The sequence below is a fragment of the Thunnus maccoyii genome, chromosome 12 (genome assembly GCF_910596095.1).
Source record: "Thunnus maccoyii chromosome 12, fThuMac1.1, whole genome shotgun sequence".
Classification (NCBI taxonomy): Eukaryota; Metazoa; Chordata; class Actinopteri; order Scombriformes; family Scombridae; genus Thunnus; species Thunnus maccoyii.
Window position 1 is genome coordinate 1,835,866 of NC_056544.1, and position 24,816 is coordinate 1,860,681.

A 24,816-nucleotide genomic window follows, 5' to 3' on the forward strand; every position below is an offset into this window, starting at 1 on the left:
TCATGGCAGCACAAGAACAGGCACTCAGTACAAGATCAATAGAGGCGGGGATCTACCACACCAGACAGGACCCCAGGTGCAGGCTGTGCAAAGATGAAGGCAAGAACAGTGTACATGGAACGCCATGACCAAGTGGCTGGCATAGTGTACAGGAACATCTGCACTGAGTATGGGTTGGAGGTCCCAAGGTCACAATGGAAGACACCTCCTAAGGTGGTTGAGAATGACCAAGCCAAGATCCTGTGGGACTTCCAGATCCAGACTGACAAGCTGGTGATGGCAAACCAACCAGACATCGTGTTGATCGACAAACAACAGAAGAAGGCAGTGGTGATAGATGTTGCAATCCCAAGCGACAGCAACATCAAGAAGAAGGAACATGAGAAGATCGAAAAATACCAAGGGCTGAAAGAGGAGCCAGAAAGGATGTGGGGAGTAAAGGCAACAGTGGTGCCAGTGGTAATTGGAGCACTGGGGGCTGTGACCCACAAACTGGGAGAGTGGCTCCAGCAGTTTCCAGGTACAACATCTGAGGTCTCTGTCCAGAAGAGCACAGTCCTAGGAACAGCTAAGATACTGCACAGAACCCTCAAACTCCCAGGCCTCTGGTAGAGGACCCGAGCTTGAGGAAGACACACCACAACCCCCCATGGGAGGGGGGTGAGAGGGAGATTTTTTATAAATAAATAAATATATATATATATATATATATATATATATATATATATATATATATATATATATATACTTTGTTTTCTTCATGATCTAAATTACAAATTTAAATAATTAAATTTACAGAAGAACAAGTTGCAAGTTGCAGTTTTTGTATAAATTTTGTAAATTTTATACAAAATTGCACCCAAAAAACAGATTCAAACCATACTGACATACTAAATTAAAAAATAAAGATGAAATATAAATACCATGTAACAATGTGTAATGCATAATACAGGATAAAAACATTAAAAGTTAACATGATGGTCCTAATGTTAAACTTAAAGGCTGATTTTATTATAATCAGTGCTGCTGGTCCAATGTATTCAGTAGTAGCTTAAAAGCTTCACTTGTGTACCATATAAATAATGTGTTCTCTTCCTGATTTTGGAAGGAAGTAAATTGAGTTTTCAACTTACCTTATGATGTGGACAGCAAGTTATCAGTAACACCAGACAGGTTCAAACAGTGTGCCATAGGAAACAATACTCAATAGAACAAATGTAAAATTTATTTTAAAATGTTTTTTGGTTTTTTATAATGGTACATGTTACATACCAAGAAACAAGGCTAAAACAATCATGTGACAGAAGACCTGAAAAGATTATTGGACTGCAATAACAGTACAGTAATCATCGAATTATAAAGCTGGGTGATTTATCCTCCTCATCTCCTACAGTGTGGATGTACATTCTAAACAGTGGAAATGTAATTTTAAGCACCTTTCATTCATTTTAGCACCTTTCATCCAGTTACATTGCTTTTTATTGCAGCTTTTTATCTACATTATACTTATTGGTATACTTTGACTATACATTGTTTACTCAGTCAGCAATTGCATCTATTAATCTCTCATCAAATTTTAATGTATATTTCATATGCGTGCTTCTTCTTGCTTCTTTCTCCCTTTCAAACTGTTACAGTAACAAGAACTAGTGAGTGATGTTTATACCAGGAAACTGACACTACAAACTTAGTATATCTAGTGGTAAGTAAAAATATCAAATAATGGTTACATATATATATATATATATATATATATATATATATATATATATATATATATATATATATATATATACACTCACACACACACACACACACACACACACACACACACACATATATATATATATATATATATATATATATATATATATATATATATATATATATATATATATATATATATATATATACATACATACATATAGACGGATGTCAAAAGGAAAGGAAAAACATAAAGTGTCTTAGTAAGGCCACCACGTGCCGCCAGAAATATTATATTTTAGAAATATTTAATTATTTATTGCATATAAATTACTTTTATTTTTTCTGTATATTTTTACTTTTTTATTTATTTATTTTTACATAATGTCATTGATTTATTTGTATCCCTTAATTTTTCCTTATTCTGTTCCCTATTGCTTTTGCTATTCCTTGAAGGGCAAAGCTGTCAGCCTGGACAGGAAGGTCTGCCCAAAGCCAATTGATTGACTTTTGGTGGTTTAAATTTTCAGATTGATGCAGTGATGTAGAAGTGTACTCCAGGTTGTATCAATACACTGTGACATCACTCCTGTGCGAGTGGTTACATGTGCAACAGAGCAAACCTCTAATCACACTCAACAGTGAGGCTGGCTGTGGTCAGAGGTAAAACAGACTTGAATCTCTGACAGTACAGTTAAACATTGCTTGTCATCTTGTACTCAACAGCTTTTTAGCACAACTAAGTGTACAAGTCCAAACATAAAGAATACCAAAAACACACTGGGCTGTGACTGCAACTCTCAAAATATATTTCACTACATTCTTATTTTCATTCTGAATGTTGTGAATTCATGAATTATATTTTCTAAAGCAGTCACCTGACCTTTTCCTGTAAGAAATGATCAGTTCTATGTTTTGTAATCCAGTTACAGGCAGTGTAATCCATTATTTTCCAATCAGAACTGTAATTTTTCTCACTCATTACTTGAACCAGTACATGTAGTTAGACTGGACAGCTGGAAAGCACATGTTGTTGCGGCAGGTGCCTCCATAGCTGGACGGACAGGCTGAACAAGGAATGCCAACTCTGTACGGAGCCTCTCCTATCCAGTTGCCCCTGAAGAGAAGATGAAATAACAGTATCAGCAAAATGGATTTATTTTCTCTTAAATTATGAAAGATTAAAGTATGACAGGCCTTCCATATAAATTTACACAGATAGGCACTGCCTGCTCTTGTTAGAAAAATTCATTGAATGGGTGCCCAGTTCTCCTTTACACATCTATACCACTGACCAACAGAGAGCTGAAGTCATTCCACTCCAGATGTCCAGAGGAAGAAAAACCTCATTTGAAATCAGCATTGACATTTGTAACTCTGCTAATAAGTAAAAGAATACAGCCTTGGAACAGAACCTTTCTCAACAGTATGCCATGTGGTTTATGTCATATGAATGGGAGTTTTCTGAAAAAGTGATCTAATATCATTTTATTCAATAATTATGTTTCTTAGTGGTCTTTAATGAACATCGCTTTCCAAAAGTCCCACATGTCTTTGGGCTAAACGGCACAGTTTGAGAGGAGACGAGTCCAGGAGTGAGAGGTGGCTTCAAGTTAAGACATGTCTGTAATAACAGCAGGATCTGTCCTGCTGTTATTACAGACATGTAAAAAAAAGATTATTTTACTACACTACTAGGAATAATCAGGCCATACTTAAACTCAAAAAGAAAAAGGAAATTAAAAAAGTAAATTTAAAAAGTAAAATGATAATTTGAAAATGTAAAGTGAATGAAAAAAGTGAAATTTAAAATGCAAAAGGTTAAATGGAAATGCTAAAACTGAAAGCTTAAATTATTAAAATGAGATTGAAAATGGAGATGCACAAAAAAAAGGCAAACATCAAATATAAAACTCAAAATGCGAAATGGAAACACTTAAATGGAAATACTTAAATTAAAAACTTAAATGTAATGTAAACCAATATGTAATTTCTGCCACTAGGGGTCTCTCAATCAAAACAATAACAATGTTGTGATGTTGTGAAGTAGCGTGGGATAATGGGAGTTATTGTCTTCATTATTAAAAAACCAGCTTCTTCGGGTTAGGATTACTCCAGTGTTCAGTGTTGAGGATGTTTTTACCAGGAGCCGAATTATCCGCATAGAAATATCCTTACACATAGAATGTGTAGTAAAGATGATGTCAGTGTCACTGCAGACACAAATTACACCTCAATGGAGATTGACGTCATAGCGTACTCCAGGTTTGGCAGCTGCGGTTATCTTTTCATTGTATTATTAGTTGTACTGTGTAATGATAATAAGTTGAATCTGAATTAATGAAAATCTGACCACCACAGGTAGAAACACCATCTCTGCATCTCCTGATGAGGAGCAGACAAGTCTTTGTCATAGTCATGTGTTTTCTCTGCATGAACCTCACAGAAATACATGCCAGTGGTAAACTCATACTTGGGAGAGTAGTTGCAGACGAGGAAGGTGGCTTCTCTCCACAGAACTCCCCACACAAACATGTTGTAGCAGGTCTGCACTGCACAGCCCACTCTGTTAGTGGATGCCCACACCATCTGTAAAAAAGGAACAGACAAAAAAGGTTCTGTCTGGTACAAGCATTAACACATGTCTCAAAAATATCTACTGATTAATATTCAATCAGACAACAAAAAGTGGTTGTCTATGACGCTGTTTTCCAAGAGAACACAGAGAGAAGATTTAGACAAAAAACAATTCTTTAGTGTAAGGCATGTTCCCTTTTAGAGATAATGTACAGTAAACATGTGAAGCATAAGCATAAGATCATGTTCATCCATCAGTGTTACCTAAGCAGGAACATTTTCTTTGGCAAGTAAATGTTAGCAGTTGATGAGTATGTGTACCATGCAACAGGAACAATATAGTAAACATGTTTATCACCTGCATTAAACCAAATCCACTGTGGCTGCTGCATCATATCATTCAGCTCTTAAAACAAGCGTACATATGAAGAGTCAAAGAGGTTTTCCTCGCTGTAATCATTCCTCCTGTTCATACTGGCTATTAAAAGACCCCTTCAAATGTGCTCAATGTAAGTGATGGAGGCCTAAATCCACAGTGTTTCCACACAGTCATTTTCTGCAATAATGTCTTTAAAAATGTATCTGAAACTTATATCAGGCTTTAGCAGTCTGAATTAGTAATATCAGTGGATAAGGCACTTTGGCACTAAAAGGTCTGTAACATTGAAAGATATCTTCTTGATTTGAATCATTTGGACGGTGAAGCTTCACTTTTTAATACATTTGGCACAGAAGGACTGTGGATTTTGTCCACCATCACTTACATTATCAGTGCATTATAAAGGGATCTTCTAATGGTCAGTATGAACAGGAGGAATGATTATGGCAAGAAAAAAAATATTTCAATGTTTATTTGAGCACCTGACTATTGTTTTAAGACAGACTTGAAACATTGTGAACTTGTCCTTTAAAACTCATCCACTTACAAATAAAAGACTTTCTGTAGCTACATCACAGTAAAAACCTATATGCAACTGGAGTTGCAGTTTGCAGAAATAATATGGAGGAAAAATGTTAACACTTGTTAATTATGTGTTACGCTGGATTCACTAACTTCATGCAATTTGCAACTGTCAGTTTTGCGTGGAAAATTATCCACTTCTAAAGATCAGGTGTGCTCTGGCGTGGTGGTGAAAAGAAACATTCATTAAATATAAGAGTATATGTAACTAAAACCCAATTATTAGAAACAAAAATGAGGAAATTAAGCTTTTATTAATGAATACAATATCTGATTACTGTAACGCCAACGAATAGTGGGCATGGAGATTTGGTTTGTGCTCATCAAACTTGAATTTGGACATCAATGAACTGTGAAATGACATTGTCTTTTCTTTCATGAAGACATTAAGTGTTTGTGTTCTTCATTAACATCCATATCAACACCATGGTGGAGTTGAATCAGGGACAAAGTCTATATTTTGTAATCAAGATCACATTATCATTTCTCAGAACCAGGTGCAATGCAGGAGATGGTTGCATAATGAGCTGTTTTCTTAGTAAATTAGGCAGCGACATTTAAAAAACATGTTGATATTATTTTTGCTGCAAAGAAGGATGATTAAATATGATTTTAGTTGGACTTTGAATACCAACCTTTTCTGGTTAATGTATTCCTTGATTTCCCTGGTTATGTACAGTTTATTGTCAGGATATATTACCATTTCTTTGTGAAGGCTGACATTAATCACACAAATATTAATATAGTCCATAATAGTGACATCTGACTTGTGGAAAACACCCCAGTCTGTAGCCAGATTGCGTCCTTTAATTGTCTCTATGCTATCATGAGTCATGTCTTCACAGTCCTGGTTTGTGGTTTACTGCTGGGAATAAGGTGGACTGTGTTATGGTCAGAACTAATCAGAATCAGAATCATCTTTATTGGCCAAGTATATTTCTACATACAAGGAATTTGACTCCGGTTTAGTGGCTCTCATGTGTATGTACAACACAACAATCTTAAGAAAGATACAATAGGGAATAGGTTATGTCCAGTGTGCGAGGGGTCTGCAGTGATTGTCCCTGCCCATTTCCTGAATAAGGAGGTGTACAGGTCCTGGATGGTGGGCAGGTCAGCACCGATCAGTCCAGACCTGACTGTCTGTTGTAGTCTGTTCCTGTCCTGTTTGGTGGCTGATCCAAATCAGACAATGATGGATGTGCAGTGAACACTCAATGACCACGGTGTAAAACTGGAACAGCAGCTCCTGAGGCAGGTTGTATTTCCTGAGCTGGCGCAGGAAGTACATCCAGTGATGTGATCCACTGACTGAGGTGGAGCCAGGCACAGTGAGCTGGGTGAGTCCAATTAATAATAATAATAATAATAATAAGTCCCTGCAAACTTCAGGGGGGCCATGCCGTCTGGGCCTGGTGCCATCCTGATCTGACACACATCCTCTTCACAGACCGTTAGTGCTGGTGGGAGGTTAGAGGGGAGGAGGGAGGTGATAGCAGGGGGTGAAGTTGTTTGTTTTACCTGCAGTAAAACACATTCAGGTCTTAGGCCAGGTGACGGTTGTCCCAACCCGTTCTCATTCCCAGGTCATCATATGCCGATGCTTTGTCCTGCCCCTTGGCGTCTGATACCGATGCACAAGGTGTTCCTTTACCCTACTATGCACTGGGCTTTCAATTAACTCCGATATAAACCCATCCACAGCAATATCAGACGCCCAGAGCAAATGCTCCTGCCGTCCGTTCACTCAAACATTAGCCCTCCTGCGACACTTTGAGCATCAGTCCGGTGGGTGGACCGGAGGACTCGCTGCCATGAAGTATTTTCCTCACTGTCAATTCCCATTTTAAGGTTTTCTTTTAATCATATCCTCAACATTTCTTAACACAAATACACAAAAGTCGCCTTGATAACTCAACAATACGATACGTAAATGTTATGGCCATCACTTTTTAATTTTTCTCCTTCAGTTCTGAGAAATAAAGTTATTTTTGTCAGTTTTGGATAGCGGAAGGCTACATTAACCATGATCCTTAGCCATCCTTGCTATGGAAACAAAGACGGCTTGTTACCTGTTATAAAACTGTAATTACTGAATTTATTACACACTGATTAAGATTTTGTGTGTTCATGGAGCCAACCCAACCATATAAAAATATAAAAATATCAAATATAAATATAAGTAAAAAGGATAAAAACAATAAATAGGAATGGAAAAGGAAGTCACATTGTGCGTGCATCGTGTGTGCAAGGGTCTTAGGTGTCTCTGGATGTGAGACTGAGCATAGGTCCTTGTATGTGTTCAGAGTTGTGACTTTAAAGTGGCAGTGCAGTCAGTAAACAGTTTTGTGTAAGACATTAGCATTAGCAGCAATGCAGATGTGCAAACATAGTGCAGTGCAGGTAAGGTAGCAGCCTTATAGTCCAAACTCTGTGGTGTTTTGGCAGTTTGGTTCAGGAGATTTATTGCTCTGGGGTAGAAACTGTTCCTTAATCTGGCAATGCGGGCACTGATGCACCTATAGTGCCATCTGGAGAGCAGAAGAGTGAAGAGGTGATGGCAGAGGAGTATCAGGTCATTGCAGATGGTGGTGGCTCTATGGAGAGAGTGGGAGCTGTAGATAGCTTCAGGAGGTGACAGCTGGGCCCTGATGACTCTCTGGGAGCTACAAAAAACAGCAAGGTGATGTGCAAACAAAACAAACAAAAGTGCACAAAATATAAGCAGCTTCAGGCCTTACTGTAAACATAGCCCTCCTTTAAAGTCCAGTCAATGAGGCTAAATGACTGATAGGCTTGTATCCTATAAGTCAAGTATGAGAGGTAGATTCTTCTGTACAGAAATGAGCATCTCTGCCTTTTTTGCAATCTATGCAATTTCTCTTCTTGTCTATGACATGGGAGACAGCGCTGAACAGCCGTTCACTATCACTTGTGCTGGGCGCACTGAGGTACTTGCATGCTACAGGGGCAAGAGCAGGGAAACGGGCCTGGTTGAATTTCCAGTACTCCAAAGGGCTGGCATTCCGGGGAATGGTTGCTTTGCTCAGGTATGCGAGTACCTAAAAAGTAACAAAAATAGTATCCTATTAATTTTTCTTCTAAGCATTGATAGTGCAGCAGACAGCTCCGTTTTCTTTTTCTGTCTGGGCTATGAATCTTTTTATTATTATTATCAAGTGGGTTTTATTTTTCATCTTATCATTAATGTTTTTAACATGTTTTTACATCTCATTTCATTTTTTTTTATTGTAAAACACTTTGAGCTACATTTCTTGTATGAAAGGTGCTATACAAATAAAGTTTACTATTATTATTATTACCTGTGATGCTGTCTCGCTTGTGGATGTCTGTTCCAAGATGACATTCTCCTCGATAATTTCTTTGTACATCTCCAGCAGTGTTCCAGTTCAGGTCTTCTTGTGTGGGGGGTCCTCCATACTGGTATCTCTGTGCTGACCATCACCGCCAACTGTTTCATTCACGACTCTCAGTCGCAGTAACTCAGTAGCTCCCTCCTCTTTATCCAAGTCAAAATACTGATCTTTATACTACCTACTTTATATCGAACATGGTTGCAATGGAATAAAGAGCTTCGCTCAGCACACCATTAAGCGATCACAGACAGCTTCCAATAAGGTACTTTTGGAAGTTTTCATACCGCAGTCACTTGAACTGAACTGATTTCTCCAGTCAGCTGCTCAAAGGGGGCAAGTAGGGTGAGCATATTTTCAAGAATTCTCCAATTATTTGTCGTCAATGTCACTGGGAGGTCAAAATCAGCAGCATATGCACCTAAAGCCCTCTTCTGCTCCACCAGGATCTGCACCATATGAAAAGTTGAATCCTGTAGTAGCCTTTTAATGGGCATCCCAAGCTCATTCTGTACGTCTTCAAGTTGACGGCATGGAAGTTGTGAATGCTTAAAATGTCCGACTACTCTCTTCTCCATGGCTACAACATCTGCAATGCTGCGCTGAGCCAGGACACCTTCGTTCACAGCTCATCCTCTTGGATTTAATAAAGTTTGAGATCAAATAGGCCAAAAAGTAGAGCGGAATCTGTCTGTGTTGTCCAAGTTGGCAATCAACTTTTTAAGTAACATCCACATACTGGACAACTGATACACAGATAAGAGTCTGATAGATTATAAAAAAATAGTTAAAAGCTAAAAACAGCCAAATAAGTGGTGGCAATCAAGCAGCATTAAACACAGCCTGCACAGAGATTATGTCCAAGTTGGGAGAAGATGAACCAGACAGTGGTCAGAGAGTTCCAGAGCTGCACGGGGAACAGAGCAATTTGCATCCCCTACGGTGTAGCAGTGGTCCAGTGTGTTTTGTCCCTGATGGGACATTTATGCCAGGTACTTTATGAAGGAAGGAGTAAGTCTCTTGGAGCTCTTTAGAAAAAACCTACTCTCTCTTTGGCATGACAGCTAACCATTAGCATACTGATAGATTCTGTCAGGAAGAGCTGCAAGCATAACAGGCTAGCAACAGCTTTGACGACGACACATTGATTGATTGACAGACATACAGACAGTGTTGAATTCAGACACGTGGTGCATTGTTTATATTTTTAAATTGGGTTAGGGTTTGGAGTAGAGGAGGTTGTCACCAAACTCTCAAGGCACAGTAATTTAACCTCAGGGGTACAATGTGTCTCCCTTACCAAGTGCTATCAGCAACATGTTTTGCTGATAAAAATACAGATGCCCCTGATTTTCCCATATGTCTCAGTCCAATTAGAGAGGAGGAAGGAGAACCAGCTCACACAAAGTATCGAGGATATCCAGATGGAGCCATGGCTTTATAAAAACCACTGCACATGACATGTACTTAAACACAGCTCTGCTGCTAATAGATGGAGCTTGTTGGGGGCCAAACACACAGGAATTACTGCCTGCAAAGACAACTTCTGGAGAATTAAAATCCCCTATTCCCTTACTCTTTCTTCAATGTGCATTCAGCTATTCTGAATTTGATTATTTTATATGAAAAGTGTAGAGATTTGTTTCTGACACCCCCCTAAAAATCCAGCAGGAACTGGATAAAACTGCAAGATGTAATGTTCTGTGGGTATTAGTCGAGCTAGTTGACAGCGACATGAAAATAAAAACATCAAGTTATGACATATATGTGAGGTATGAGCACTGAAACCTGTCTGTCCTCAGACACATGCTCGCTGTCCAGAGACCAGAGATGATGACTTCCCTACCTGTGTGTAGTGTGTACACATGGGCCCATAGCAGAGCAGGGGGCAGCTGGGGTTGCAGAGGTGAGGGTAAGGGAACACATAGTCATTGACCTCATCATACCAAGGCTTGACCAGCTGCAGGATGGACTGATAGCTGTGGTAGAGAACATACACAGGTTTGTCAGAGGCATGCCTTTACCCATTTCATTCTAATGTTCAGGTTTCACACAAATATGAGTGACTTAACACCAGGTTCAGGTGTGTGTTGCACCTACCCTCCTGTCCTGACAGACAGGTTCTGTCCATAGAACTGCAGTAGGTAAGCTGGTCCATGTTCCCACAGACAGGTAGCAGCCCAGGCTTCTGCTGTCCTGGCCAAATCATTGTCCCACACCTGTTGTATGGAGAGTTTTTCCAGTTGAAAGAGATAGTCACACAGATGGACCACAGATTGTCATTCAGCTATGCAGAAGTTTTTTCTCAATCTCAGTTGATTAACATATGAGAAAATCCAACTGCAGATGCACCATCACCACACCACACGTCACACTTTGGAAATGTGCAAAGTTATTCCACTTCATAAAGGAGGAAATCCACCAGATCTTAATAAATATAGACTGATTTCTATTATTTGCACTACAGCTACAATATTTGAGAAGTGAAATTTTAATCAATTGGCAGCAATTTTAAATGGAATGAAGCCCACTGATGGCAGACAATCCAAAACAGTAGTCGAACGCGCCAAGTTACCCACAACACAATGCTCTTCCATAGCCTTCCGCTATCAAAAACTGACAAAAAAACGTTATATTTCAGAATTAAAGGAGAAATTATTAAAACTGATGGCCTTAACATTAACCTTGTATTGCTGAGTTATCAAGGACACAATCGTGATTTTCTGTTGAGAGATGTTAAGGATATCACTAAAAGAAAACTTGAGCACAGTACCTTTATGCTTTTCCTTATTTTCAGTCATATATATATATAATATTACAGTGTCAGATTTTTATATTAAACGTGGCCAAAGTGTCAAATAAGGAGGTAAATGCATGTAGAAGTAATCCGTGTGAGCAAAAAGCCCTGGCTTCAGACTGCTCTTAATGCTAAGTTTCAAACAGTTTTTTCTACTTTCAGATTTCTTTGTATGGATATCTGCTTTCGGCTTCTGGAAAGCTGGCCATTCAGAGAGTGGGTTCATTGGGAGGGGTACCTTAAAGAGACAGGAGTTAAGATTGCCTGTTAGAGACAGAGGCTCAACTGAGGGGCTGCATAAAGGGCCAGCCAGTATAAAATAAATAAGGAGTTTTTTGAATTGTGAACCATGCAGAGCTACTGTAGTAGATTTCCAGAATAAAAACATAGAGCTGGAAATGGGCATAATAGGTTCCCTTTAATGCCCAAACTATCTTAAAATAATGCAAAAAAACAAAACAAAACATAGGCATCTCACAATTTTAGACCCATTGTTGTGAAACTAATACATTTTGTGCTGTGGACCAACATAGCTATTACACATTTTGATGTGAGACTGGGTTGACCACTGCCCTTGTAAAATTTACCAATGATGTATTATTATCCCCTGACAAAGGTCAATTTATATGTGCAATATTTATTGATTTAACCAAGGCTTTCGATTTGGTTGACAATTATCTTTTTCTTGATGAACTATTGGTGGTTCTCAACAGACATAATTTTTGTTTTATTCTTTCCTTCATAACCATTGTCAGTTTGTTTCTTTTCATCATAATCAATCGGATTATTTAATTGTTGAAAAGGGTGTACACAAGAATCTATTTTAGGCCCTTTACTTTTCTCTATTTTTATTAATGACCTTCCAAAAATTTGTACTGATTGTTTTGTTCACTTATATGCAGATGATACGGTTATAGACATATCTAACTAAAATTCAAAGCTCTCAGAATTTTCTTTTGTTCAAAAATTGTTTTTAATTAACAATCTCATATTAAACAAACAGAAGTCTTGTAGCATGTTGTTTGGTACTAGTTATAATCTTAAGCATTCATCTGCTGAGTTGGCTATTAATTTTACTGATGGGTCTCCACTTGTTAAAGTTGATATATTTATACACTTCACTGTGCAAAAAGGGCCAGAATCCAGGAATATTACAATTGGATATCTCCGAGATCCTCTGGAGAATACGAACCATTTCTGATGTATATTCTAGAGTTTTGTTGATATGCACCATATCTGGTCAAATATGGACTCAATATACATTGTGAGGACATATATTGTACAAGGATACCAGATACATCTTATTTTTGTCATGTATGTGTTCCAAATATGACCTTATGTGATGTCTGGAAATATCAGAGCTCAATATTTTTCTAGAATACAGACTGTATCTATAGCATATCTAAATGTGTCATTGCACAAACAAATTCAGTCTATCTTCAGTTCATATATGACTGAAAGTCATATCTTTACTGTGGATTCTCTAGAGAATACAGACCATTTCCAATGCATATTCAGAGTTCTGTTGGCATGTACCATATCTGGTCAAATATGGATGAAAGATACATCTTCAGGACATATCTTGGATACAATTTAGATCACACTTAGCGAAGACCGCAAGAATGCAGATATATCATTTTCTCAATTCTCTGTAAAATTTTGAGCATATGTGATGTTAATAGATATGCATAATATTCCAGCAAGTAGTATTTGGCACAAAGATGTATACCATATTCATTGAAGACTTTGCATGTCATATACAAGGTCTGAATGTGACATTATCTAGTATATAGGGATATATTACTCCCTATTTTGAGTCGAATACAGGCACTATCAGATGCATATCATGACCTTTGTTGTATAAAATATAAATTTATGACAGATTTTGCCATTGGTTTTGCTTTGGGTAAGATATTTAACTGATATTGATAGAGTACTGTATAAGCAGGAAAAGTAGTTTTAGAATCTGTTGATTTCTGTAATGGACATTTTCTTGAATGATTCTCGAATGTAACAATAACTAACTGCTGCATTGGCTAATGGAAGCAGCGATCTACTTCTCCATAAAAGACGTAAAACATAACCGCTAAATCTGAAAAAAGGAAATTTGGACTATCGCTTTAATGCATACAGTTATAGAGATTTGAAGATGAAATTTGGAAACTACATTAAATGGATATAAGAGATCCCTCCTCTTCTGCCCCCCATCACCACTTACAGACACTGCCGTTTCTCCTCTTGCCTGCCCTGCAGGTGTCGCTGTTGAAGCATTTTGATAAGAATTTCAATTATGGATTTTTTTCCAAAGACAACAGAAACATTATTTTATAAATGATACTGAGATTTGGTAATGGTTTATTTCAACCTCTGCCTCTATGGACCAGCCTCCTCTGGTCTGGATATGAACATATTCACTATGTTATATAGATATAGATATTCGGGCTAATTATTCTAGAATACTGGCAGTATCCATATTTTTCTCTATGCGAATAAATATGATATTGCTCTAAGTCCAGATATGACCTCCAGTCATATACGAAACCAGATATGACTGAAAGGTCATATCTGGATTTGGATCACAACCATGTTAGAACATAATAGGGCTAGAATCTGGGTTTAACTACAATGAATTTAACTACATTTTCCTGATTCTTTAGAGAATAGTGATCACTTTGCAGCACATTTGGAGTTATGTTGATATGAAGTGTATATGATCAAATATTTACTCATTATATGTCTTTTGGACATATTTAATGTTTGGATATGACTTATATATGTGATAGGTCAGGATAGAAAAGGACCAGAATCCAGAAATACTAGGATTGGATAACTCTGAGGTTCTCTGGAGAATACAGACCAACCAGAGTTTTGTTGGCATATACCATACCTGAATCAAATTCAGGACATCTTGAATATGACATAGATTACACTTGGTGAAGACCCAGAGATGCATGTTCTTAATTATCTCTAGAATCCTGTAATATTTTGAGAATGAGGAATTGAGGATATATCATATTCGATATGATAACTTCTATCTACAATATTGACAGTATATACAGCATATCTGGAGTTCATTCTTCATACAAATATCATTGAGGGTCATATCTTGATTGAGGGTCATATCTAGGTTTAGCCATATACGGTTTGGACATCACATACAGTTTGTGTACAATCTGTGTACAAAAGAAAGCTTTTTGGTACAATTAGCATGGATTCACACCAAATGCGTACCTCTGTCAACAAAGTTTACACAGTGAAAATGTCAATAAAAGGCAACAGTAACAAATTTGTAAGACATCCAATTTTTTTTTCTCTTCCTCTGTCAGACCAGGAACTGGCAAACTCAAGCTAGTGCAGTTCATCTGGTTAAGTAGAGGGGCTCCCATGGGAAGAGACTAAGTGCGGTAGAGTGGGAGGGATGTTTTGCCTCTTTTTGGCAGCAAGTGCAGCCTCTGGAAGAAGATGGTGCCACAGGCGGAGCTACTGATGAAAATGTCCAGCCCATAGTGGATTCACGCCCATCTACAGAGGAGAGTCTCTCCAGTCTAGCCCAAATGTTTGAAACATTTATGAAGTTGCAAATGGAGAGAGACAAGAGACAAGAGAAGGAGTCAGCCAAACAGGAGCAGAAACTAAGTGTCCTTTACCACCAGGTCACCTAACTTCAGCTGGACCTAGAGGCATACAGGTCTGCGTCAAGAGGCATGGGGTGCCGGTGGGAGAACCCAAGTTGGTCAGATTGGAAGAGTCTGATGACATTGAACATTTCTTGACCACTTTTGAAAGACTGGCAGTGGTGTACAAATGGCCCTAACAAGACTGGGCTGTTCGTCTTGTTCCCCTCCTGACTTGCAAAGCCAGGAGTGCTTTTGTAGCCATGGACCCGGCATACACCACAGACTATGATCAGCTGAAAGTTGCCATTTTAAAGAAATATGAGATTGGCAGAGATACTTACCGACAGCGATTCCGGGCCCTCCTCACACCATCTGATGAGTCTCCCCAAGAACTATAAACCCGTCTTAAAGACCTGTTCTGTAAGTGGGTAGGTTTCACCAGAGCCACCAAGGAGCAGATCATGGAGAAGACTGTTCTAGAACAGTACTTGAGGGCACTGTATCCAGAGGTGAAGACCTGGGTGAAAGAGTGGGATCCAGAGGCAGCAGAGCTGGTGGAGGCCTATGTCATGTCACACGGGGCCAGGAACCTACCACTACGCTGGACAATTGTGCCAAGCCAGAGGTTGGTCTGAGGGTGTGCAAAAAGGGGGTGGTTTAGCCAGTAACTATACCAGTCAGCCTAGACCTTGTAAACCAGGGGGGCAGGAATATACTAGGAGTAAGTCACAGCCAACAGATAAGCCAGTTATTGTATGTTACAACTGTGGTGAAACAGGCCATACTTATTCAGGGTGCCCGGTTAAAAAGCATAAGGCTCCAGTTTGTGTTATGTACCCAGACCTGAGTTCTCTGTTTCCCCTAGGACACAGTCAGATGCACCAGTGATTTCTGTGCAGCTTAACGGCAAGGTGTGTTTAGCCTTACTTGACAAAGGTGCCTCCCTGTCTCTTGTTCAGGCCCACATGGTTTCAAGGAAGCTGTGGAATAAGGAGAACACTGTCCCTGTCATCTGTGTCCATGGGCATGAAGAACAGGCCCCCACCGCTGAAGTATTCATTGACGTGAAGAAGCAGGTCTATTTGATGAAGGTTGGTGTAGCTCCTGAGTTGCCCTATCCTGCCTTACTACGGACCTGCCTACTCTGTATGACCTCATTCAAGACAGTAGGCAGAAGTTTTGTGGGGTAATTACACGCTCCAGTGCAAGGGTACACACAGTCACAACAGTCCCTGACACACTACCACCTGTTGAGACAGAAACACCTGACATTTCAGCACCCACTACAGTTGAGACAGCCTCTGAATTGCTACTTACAATCCTACCAGACAGCAAGTGGGGGAATATATGTTGCAGTCAGTAGAGGAGCCAGAGCAGGAACCTGAAGCTCCAGAGTTTGATGTAGATGTTTTCCCTAGTGACCTTGCCAGGCAGCAGTGTGACAATCCCACTCTTTCAGACTGTTTCCAAAAGGCACAGAAAAGCTCCACTGTTAGCCCCCTAAATGCATTTTTTTTGATTGACAATTACCTCCTTTACAGACAGAGTGACTGTGGCACGCAGCTAGTCCTCCCCAAGACATGCAGAGAGGAAGTGCTGAGAGTAGGCCACACAGTCACCTTGGCTTTATGAAAACCTTTATGAGGATTTCAAAGAGGTTCTTCTGGCCAGGCATGTATAGTCAGGTGAAGGACTATTGTAAAACTTGTCCAGAATGTCAGCTCACAGCAGGCAGATCTACAGTTCCAGTGCCCCTCATACCACTCCCAGTCATTAGCACCCCTTTTGAGTGGATTGGTGTGGATATAATCGGCCAAGTTGAGAGAAGCCAGACAGGAAATAAGTTTATTCTTGCATTGCAAGTGTGGTGCATAGGAAATTGCCCACTTATTTAAATGTGTTATTTTTATATGTATAAACTTTGTTTTGAACATTAATAGAACCCCCCATTCAATTTCACATATTTGTTTTTGGGCTGTAAAAGGCACGAGATCACCTGGGGGTATATAAGGCATGAGCCTGCGCTGCATTCTTCAGTTGGCAGTTAATGTACAAACAGTAAAGCCACGGAAGATCAGCCGACTCACACTGTGTTTTAATTTGTTCTTTCTTGTGAGTAAATGTCATGTAAGCATGTATACAGTTTTTCGGTTTTTCTATTTAACGCCCTGTTATGTATTGTAGCGTGTAGTTTGTAGGTTATCAGTGGTATTTGCGCTAGCTTGGTGGGACAAGTTGGCACCAGCTTGCTGGTTACGATGATGGTTATCCTCTAATTACACCCATCAAAACGCCAAAGGGAGTCAGATGTAAGGTTTGCCTGACTCCACTGATATGTATGTGTAAGATTTAATGTTAGTGTTTTGTAGTTTATATTTTCTTTGTTTTACTAATTTTCTTCTAACAGTTAATAACATTTATTTTCAGTTCCAGTTTATTTTCAGTTTGTTTATAATGGTTATAGAATGTAGACAGTTCACAGACAATGTAGACAATGTAGCCAGAGCCTGAACAGCTGATTAGCAGCACTGTTGTTTACCGTTGCCAAGGCAACCAGGCAGCTCAGCTAAGTGTTGTTTGACTGAAGTTATGAGGGAATGAGATAATTGTTTTATACTGGAAATGATAAGAATTGTACATAATTGTATATAACAGACTGATATAACTGCTAGCTGTAGACTTCAGCTAATGCAGCTGTAAAGTTGTCAAATATGAAAGAAGAGGTTTTTGGATGACACCCTCTCCAAGCTTCAAGAAAAGATTTAAATGTGCTCAAATATCCTCCAACAGGCAATGGACCAAAATATCCTCATAAAGTTTGAGGGTTGAGAAAGTTTTTTGGAGAGAGAATTCACTGGTGTTGACAGAAAGCTTGGACAGTGAGGGAAATCAGTGCAGCTCCTCCAGCAGCAGTCTACTCATACTGATGAGAATACTTCCAGTTAGTTGAAAATCATTATTTGGATTTTTTTGTTTGTTTGTTTGTTTTGTTTGTTTTTCTTTGTTTGTTTTTTTTTATGACAGTCAGAGTCTGTTCTTTAAATCAGCACCACAGACAGCGACAACCAGCTAACTGACAGCTCACAGGCTGCAACACAGTGCAGACCTTCCAAACACAACAATGGAGTGAACCTACAGAGACCAATGTTGCCAACTTAGCGACTTTCTAGCTAGATTTGGTGACTTTTAAGACCCCTTTAGTGACTTTTTTTCAAAAAAGCGACTATTAACATATCTAGCAACTTTTTGGACAGACCTTAACTCCTCTCCTTGAAGGGAGTTGCCAGTATTTCTCTGTGAATGAGAGCTAATGTGGCTCTTTGGATTGACTGTTCAGTGGGTGGGACAGAGCAGCAGCACATTTCGGTGGACCGATCATAAGTCATGAATGAGCTGTTAATGTGTGTACCTAATGACCAATCACTGATCTTCATTGTTTTTATTCTAAATGATTTAACTTTACTAAGTTTGATTTTGTTTTATCAAAACAGACAGAGTTTACAATGGTGAATTTATTCCAGTGCATGTTTTTTTAATATTAAAGGTAGATTTAGATGCACATTGAGGAGCTGCTTGAAAAAATAGCTAATGACATAGCTAGTTAGTTTATATTTACTTAATATTCTTTAGATTTTTTAAAAAATCTTGTATGTATGTATATGTCATAGACAGCACATCATAGATATGCAAATTAGTACATGACGTCATCTAGCAACATCTAGTGACTTTTCCTGCAGGCTTTAGCTACTTCCCACTGAAAATTGTTGGCAACACTGACAGAGACTAGCATTATTGCTGATATGTCTTTCCAGAGGCCAAACAAAAGCATCAGTCAATTCATATCATATACATGTTGTTTGTTAGTGGCTTCCAGACAGTGGTAAGTGTGTAAGTGTCCCAAGGTAGCTTCAGTGAGTTTATGGATAACATTAAAGCTGGTCAAACAGAATGTTTTATGCTAAATACAAGCTTTCCTATCAATCATTTATAAAGCTCTAAATGGTCTTAGTCCTACCTATTTATCAGATTTGCTTTTATCCTATGTACCCTCTAGAACCCTCAGGTCCTCTGATAGTAGCCTTTTAATTATTGCTAAAGTCAGAGCAAAAACCCACGGTGAGACAGCCTCCCTGAAGACCTGATGGCAGCAGAGAATTTTGATATTTTTCAAAGCAAACTTAAGACCTATCTTTTTAGCCTGGCTTTTAATTAAACTTAATTTATTTTAATTATTTAACTGTCTTTTATTTAGATGTTTGAGCCTGTTTAACTACTTGGTATAGCCTTTTTATTTTTTTTAATGTTTTTACTACCCCTGGTGTTCCCTCATTGCAAGTTCATGAGAGTTATGACAGCGTTTCCTCAGTTCCTGTTTTCATTAAGTTCTTTATTTATAACATAGTCATTTATTGTTTGTTCATGGGGGGAGCATTGTTTTTATTCTGTAAAGCACTTTGTGTTACATTTTGTATGTGTATGAAAAGTGCTATACAAATAAAGTCTGATTGATAGATGATTGATGATTGATTGAATTAGAACTCCTCCTTTAACCATCTTAGCCTGGTCATTGAGCCTCCATCTTGAAGCCACATACAACGCTTGTTGATTGCAGCTTACTATTACTTATTAATGTTGTTGCACGTCAGAAACGACACTAGCTAGAGTCTATTTGGTAGGTGTTGAAGCATAGTCTGAGAAATACTGAGGGTTTGTTGCAAATAAAAGCATAATAGGGCAAAAAGTATTTTACAGGAATAACGTCATAACATTTCTACCGTACATTCACTTTTATGATGCAAACTGAAAGCAAAATTTGACATGATTATAATTGCTGTGAGTAAATGTAGCCTAATATTGTGGGGAAAGCCTGAATCTTTTTCATTATTTTAGCTATAAAGCAAAAATATTTTTTTTATGCATTAATTTTTGTTACACATTTTCTGTCTCATATCTGCCAATATTTCATAAATATTTAAAGTCATTAACCCTCATTGAACCCGATTTTTGTCAACTTTATCACAACTGTTCTTGATTAGGCTACATAAAATAAAAATCTTGATCACTACCCTTCACGTGGGAATATCATTTTGTCCTTGCAAGGTTTTTTTTTTTTGTTGGTTTTTTTTTGTTTTGTTTTTTTCCTGAGACATGCTGGCATGCCAAATATTGATGGGATATGTGATTTCTCACCATATACTCCATGTTTGCAGCAGGTGGGAAGACGTTGGCTCTGACTTGGTTATGATAATCCAGGATGGCCACCATGTCGCTCTGACTGATGAACCGTTTCCTCCGCGTTCTGTGGACACCGGGCGACGAGCTGGTTTCAAGTTCAGGAGTTAAAGTGGAGTCAGATAGTTGTAGCTGTCGTGGAGACTCCGTGGAGTTTATTACCCGTCCGTTAACTCCACACAGCAGGACTGCGCAGGACAGAAAATAAATGTCTCTCATTTTTACACCTTTGAAATATCCGTCAAACATACAGAAGAATGTTTTTTGTTTGTTTGTTTTTTTGGTCTTGCTGTCAGTGTCCTGTTTGTCTCCTGCTTGCTCCAGCAGCTGCAGTGAGGCTGTTCAGATGCTCTTCATCTTCATCCAACAGCTCTCATCCTGGTGAGCAGTCCTGAGGTGACTGAGTTCAGCCTGCCCCCGCTGTCTTTCAAAATAAAATAAGCTCCACTGAACATGTATTTCAGGAAGTCTGTTGTAGAAAAACTAATTCCCTTCAGTTCATATTACCCATATGCATGAGGAGTACAAAAACACTTCCTCAACATGGAAGGGTCATAACTACAATGAACTACAAAAACGAAGAATACACTTTTTATATGATAGAAAAATACAATAACATTGAACACATAATAAAATATAAAGTAATGAAATATAGTAATATTTAAATACTATATAAAAATAGAAATTTGAGGTCCTCTTCATGGTCCTTTGCCATTAACAGAACTGTATTTCTTTATCATAAATGTGAAGGTAGAGTTAAGAGGAGGACTATAGATTCCTGTGGAAGACAGGTTATAGGTGTCTTCAAAAATCTTGTTTTTTTTTTTCAGTTGATAAATATGTAACCATTGTTATAATTATGTATAGTGGCAACAGAAAAGCATTTATATCAATAGATAACATGAGCAAACATTGGTTAAAAGCAAGATTTTTGTCAAAGCAACTTTTACCCAACTTTTCCACCAATCAAACTATGTTACTAACTTGTCTGACTTATAGGACTTTTAGAGAAGCAACATAACCAATAAATAACAGAGGTTACCATTTACAATAGCATTAATTAACTCTTTACAGCTTCTTACTGCAATTCACAGGTTTGGGACACAATCAAACAACACACAATGAGGGGTTACAACCAGAATGACAGCTCAATTTTCCCCTTAAAGGGAACATATCATGCACATTTAATAGGATTTCACCACTTTTTCGTATTCTTTACTCGAAATGTCAACTTCTCAAATACATCTGTAAATGTTTAAGTCAGAATCTGATCCAAAATATGAGAGTGGACAACACAAACAACACATTGAAAAACCTTAGCAACAACCTTAGCAACCAAGGCTGCAGAACGGACTGCCATTTATGGGTATGAATGATGAGCTGATGACAGCTTGTCAGCAAGGTAGAAAAGCGTTCAGAGCAGGTTGAAGCCCTGACTTTTGACTTGTAGGGAGCATTTCTACATACATTAACCTTAAGTTTTGGAACTGTGACCATATTTATCATCTGACATCATGACAAGATATAGACAACAGAAAATCACAAAAAGCATAAAATGTCCCCTTTAATAACAAAGGTTGTGCATTATGGGATTGGTGGCAGAAAGTGGTTATGCCATGGACAATATTTGGACAGTCTTTTTTGTTCCACTGTGGGAATTTTTGGGGGCACTATATAGAATTTAAAATTTATGCTAAGTAGCTTCTTATATAAAACAGCAGACAGTAAATATAGTGCACTACAGTAAATATGATTGATATGAGTGACTTCAGACAACAAGTTAAATTAATGATACATTAATGTTTCATGCATAGTCCTCACTGAAGCAATGTGTGGAACACTGGTGTTGAGGAGGCAGTGACGTAATCCAGGTAGACCTTAGTGCCCTGTATATGCAGAGGATTAAACAATCTGCTGTTCTTATGTCATTGTTTCAAAAAGTACAAACATTCTGATCAAAATTAAACTTCTTCACCTTTGGAGGTACAGGGTGTCAAATATAATGAAGTTGTTTAACATATTAACTGTTGATTCAAGACATCCGTTTTCATATCAATGGCACAGCTGTAAAGTAAAACACTGATATGGTCCTTTAAATCCCTTTTGCCCTTTTTTAGTTTGGAGCAAGATACCAAAGGCCTTAAACATGATGTAGTGTGTATATTTATAAATTTAAAAAAGCACTCTACAGCCAAACCTTGAGTAGAGAGCAGGGAGGATCCAGAGCTGCTCCAACTCTGCAACCCTCCCAAACATTTTCACAGTGTCAACTCCCCCCTGAGTCACACTCTTTTGATAGTAAGCAACACTCCAATTCTCATCCTTACTGACCCATAAATTTTCATAATGTGTAAATTACTAAGCATCAGGCTAGAGCAATCCACTATATGATGCTTCCTTCTACCCTGTCACAATCAGGCAAATATAGAGGCTTAAATATATGACATCTTAATGTTTGTAGACTCACTCCTAAACCACATGAAATTAAGCTGCTTCTGAGAGACTCAAAAGCACATATATTGGCTATTTCTGAATCATAGTTAACCTCCAGTATCCCAGATAGTTTTCTTTATATTGAGAATTATCACCTCTATCGTAAATATTGCACAGATAAGCCTGGCGGTAGAGTTGCCATATATGTGTCCCAAAATACAACCACAGACTTTGTGAAACTGAAACCTTGTCTGAGTCCCTATTACTAGTTGTAAACTTTACAAATCAACATGCAATCACAGTTATTGTCACTTACAAACCTCCACATGTGAATTCAGTGCTACTGTATATTTCTCACAGCTTAGTCATGTTAGTAAATCTGTACAAACTAAGGAATTTATTACACTGGGTGACTTGAATTGTGACTGGAACAAGTCCTTCAGACCTTTAAAAGTCTGTGCCACAAAACTGGGTATTATCAATTAATGACAGACCCAACTAGAAAAATAAATACAAGATGCTCAGTTTTGGGTCTTATATTCACAAATCAATCTACAAAATACAGATTGTCTGGTGTCATCCATACAGCATTATCTGACCATTCTCTTGCATTTGCTATCAGGAAAATAATAAAGACCCCTAAAAGATACAACTTACAAGAAACTCGAAAAATTCAGAAATCTAAATTGCATGAATTTCATACGGTGAATTGACTTGAGTCATGAATTATCACTAGATAACCCAGAGCAGATACTGGGTAATGTCAATCATAAAATTGAGTCAATATACAACAGCTATATTAAGGAGCACAGATTTCAATCTCGCCAGACTATGCTGCCACTGATAAACACTGAGAATAAAATTGCTAAAACTGAAATCACTCTCATTTAAAAAATATCAGTCCTTAAGATCCACAATAATAGAGAAAACTTCAAGTGTTACACTAAATGTGTGGCAACTCTGCGAAAGGCGAAAGGCATTATTGTAACCAAATACTTCAATCTACTTCAAATTTTGGCAAGTTTATGGCAAGTGTTAAGAACTATTACTGGGGGAAAAACAGATGAGAGAAACTCTGACATCCAAATTTCTCACTATAATGTTTTTGTTAGTGTAGTTGAGAAAATAGCATTTATTTTTAATGATTATTTTATTTCTTCAGTTAAAGATTTGGCTAATGCCTTTCATACTAGTCCTAATTTCTCCTGTTCCCATATCCTACTTCATCTGTTCGCTTTCACTGAGCTTATGCAAAATGAGGTAATGACAATTTTGAATTCACGTAATAATTCTCATTCTACAGATATTTATGGACTTAATATGCAGTTTATCAAGACAAATGCAGATAGTTTCCTCTTTTTCTTCATTTTATCAATCTCTGGATTAGGTTATCAGCTTTTCCATTTTATTGGAAATTTTCTCAAACTGTTCCAGTTTTCAAATCTGATGATCCAACCATAGTTTCAAATTACAGACCAATCTCCATTTTACCCGTTATGTCAAGATATTCAAAAAAGCCCTCACAAATCAAGTGACAGAATATCTTCAAACAAATAATTTCTCAGTGAGTTCCAGTGTGGTTTCCATTCTAACCAATCAACCACATCAGCTTTATTATTTTTTACTGAGCAGATCCGCACTTCCCTTAACCACGGTGATGTCACTGGAGCAATATTCATTGACCTGCACAAAGCATTCAACACTGTAAACCATCAAATATTACTCAGTAAATTAAACTTTTTTAAATTTTTCTCCTTTTGTTTTGAAAATTTTTTCTTCCTATTTATCAGACAGAGCTCAGGTAGTTGAAATTGGCCAAGTAATTTCTTCCCCTCTATCTGTGATATTGGGGTACCTCAGGGTAGTATTCTTGATCCATTACTCTTGGTCCTGTACATTAATGACTTGTCTACTGTCTGTGAATGACCCAAACACTGATATAATAAACACTAAACTCTCTTCTGATTTTAATTCCTTGTAATTCCTTGTAACTGGTTTCAGAAACAACACTTGATTATTAATGTAAAAAAAACAACTGGAAGTATGTATTTCCATTCCCTGAGGAAACCTTTGTCTCATCCAAGCGGCAACCTCCAGGGCTAACAAATAAAGCCGGTGCTG

General features: G+C 38.0%; 1 protein-coding gene across 1 annotated transcript; it reads right to left on the reverse strand.

Moving 5' to 3' along the window:
• Positions 1-2,087: 2,087 nt before the first annotated feature.
• Positions 2,088-20,677, reverse strand: LOC121909449 (peptidase inhibitor 15-like). The gene is made up of 5 exons (XM_042430011.1): positions 20,221-20,677; positions 10,717-10,835; positions 10,463-10,595; positions 4,178-4,293; positions 2,088-2,821 (listed from the first exon to the last, which is right to left on the reverse strand). Exons 1-5 carry the CDS (start codon positions 20,509-20,511, stop codon positions 2,686-2,688), a joined length of 795 nt encoding a protein of 264 aa, XP_042285945.1. The 5' UTR covers positions 20,512-20,677; the 3' UTR covers positions 2,088-2,685.
• Positions 20,678-24,816: the final 4,139 nt, after the last annotated feature.

What these genes read in the sequence shown, in the direction of transcription:
- LOC121909449 (XM_042430011.1), bottom strand. Translation starts at nt 20,511, where the DNA reads ATGTTTGACGGATATTTCAAAGGTGTAAAAATGAGAGACATTTATTTT. An exon ending in TGTGTACACACTACACACAG is followed by an intron (nt 4,294 to 10,462) that starts GTAGGGAAGTCA and finishes CCTTTTTTACAG; the next exon opens with ATGGTGTGGGCATCCACTAA. An exon ending in GTCTGCAACTACTCTCCCAA is followed by an intron (nt 2,822 to 4,177) that starts GTATGAGTTTAC and finishes TCTTCTCTTCAG; the next exon opens with GGGCAACTGGATAGGAGAGG.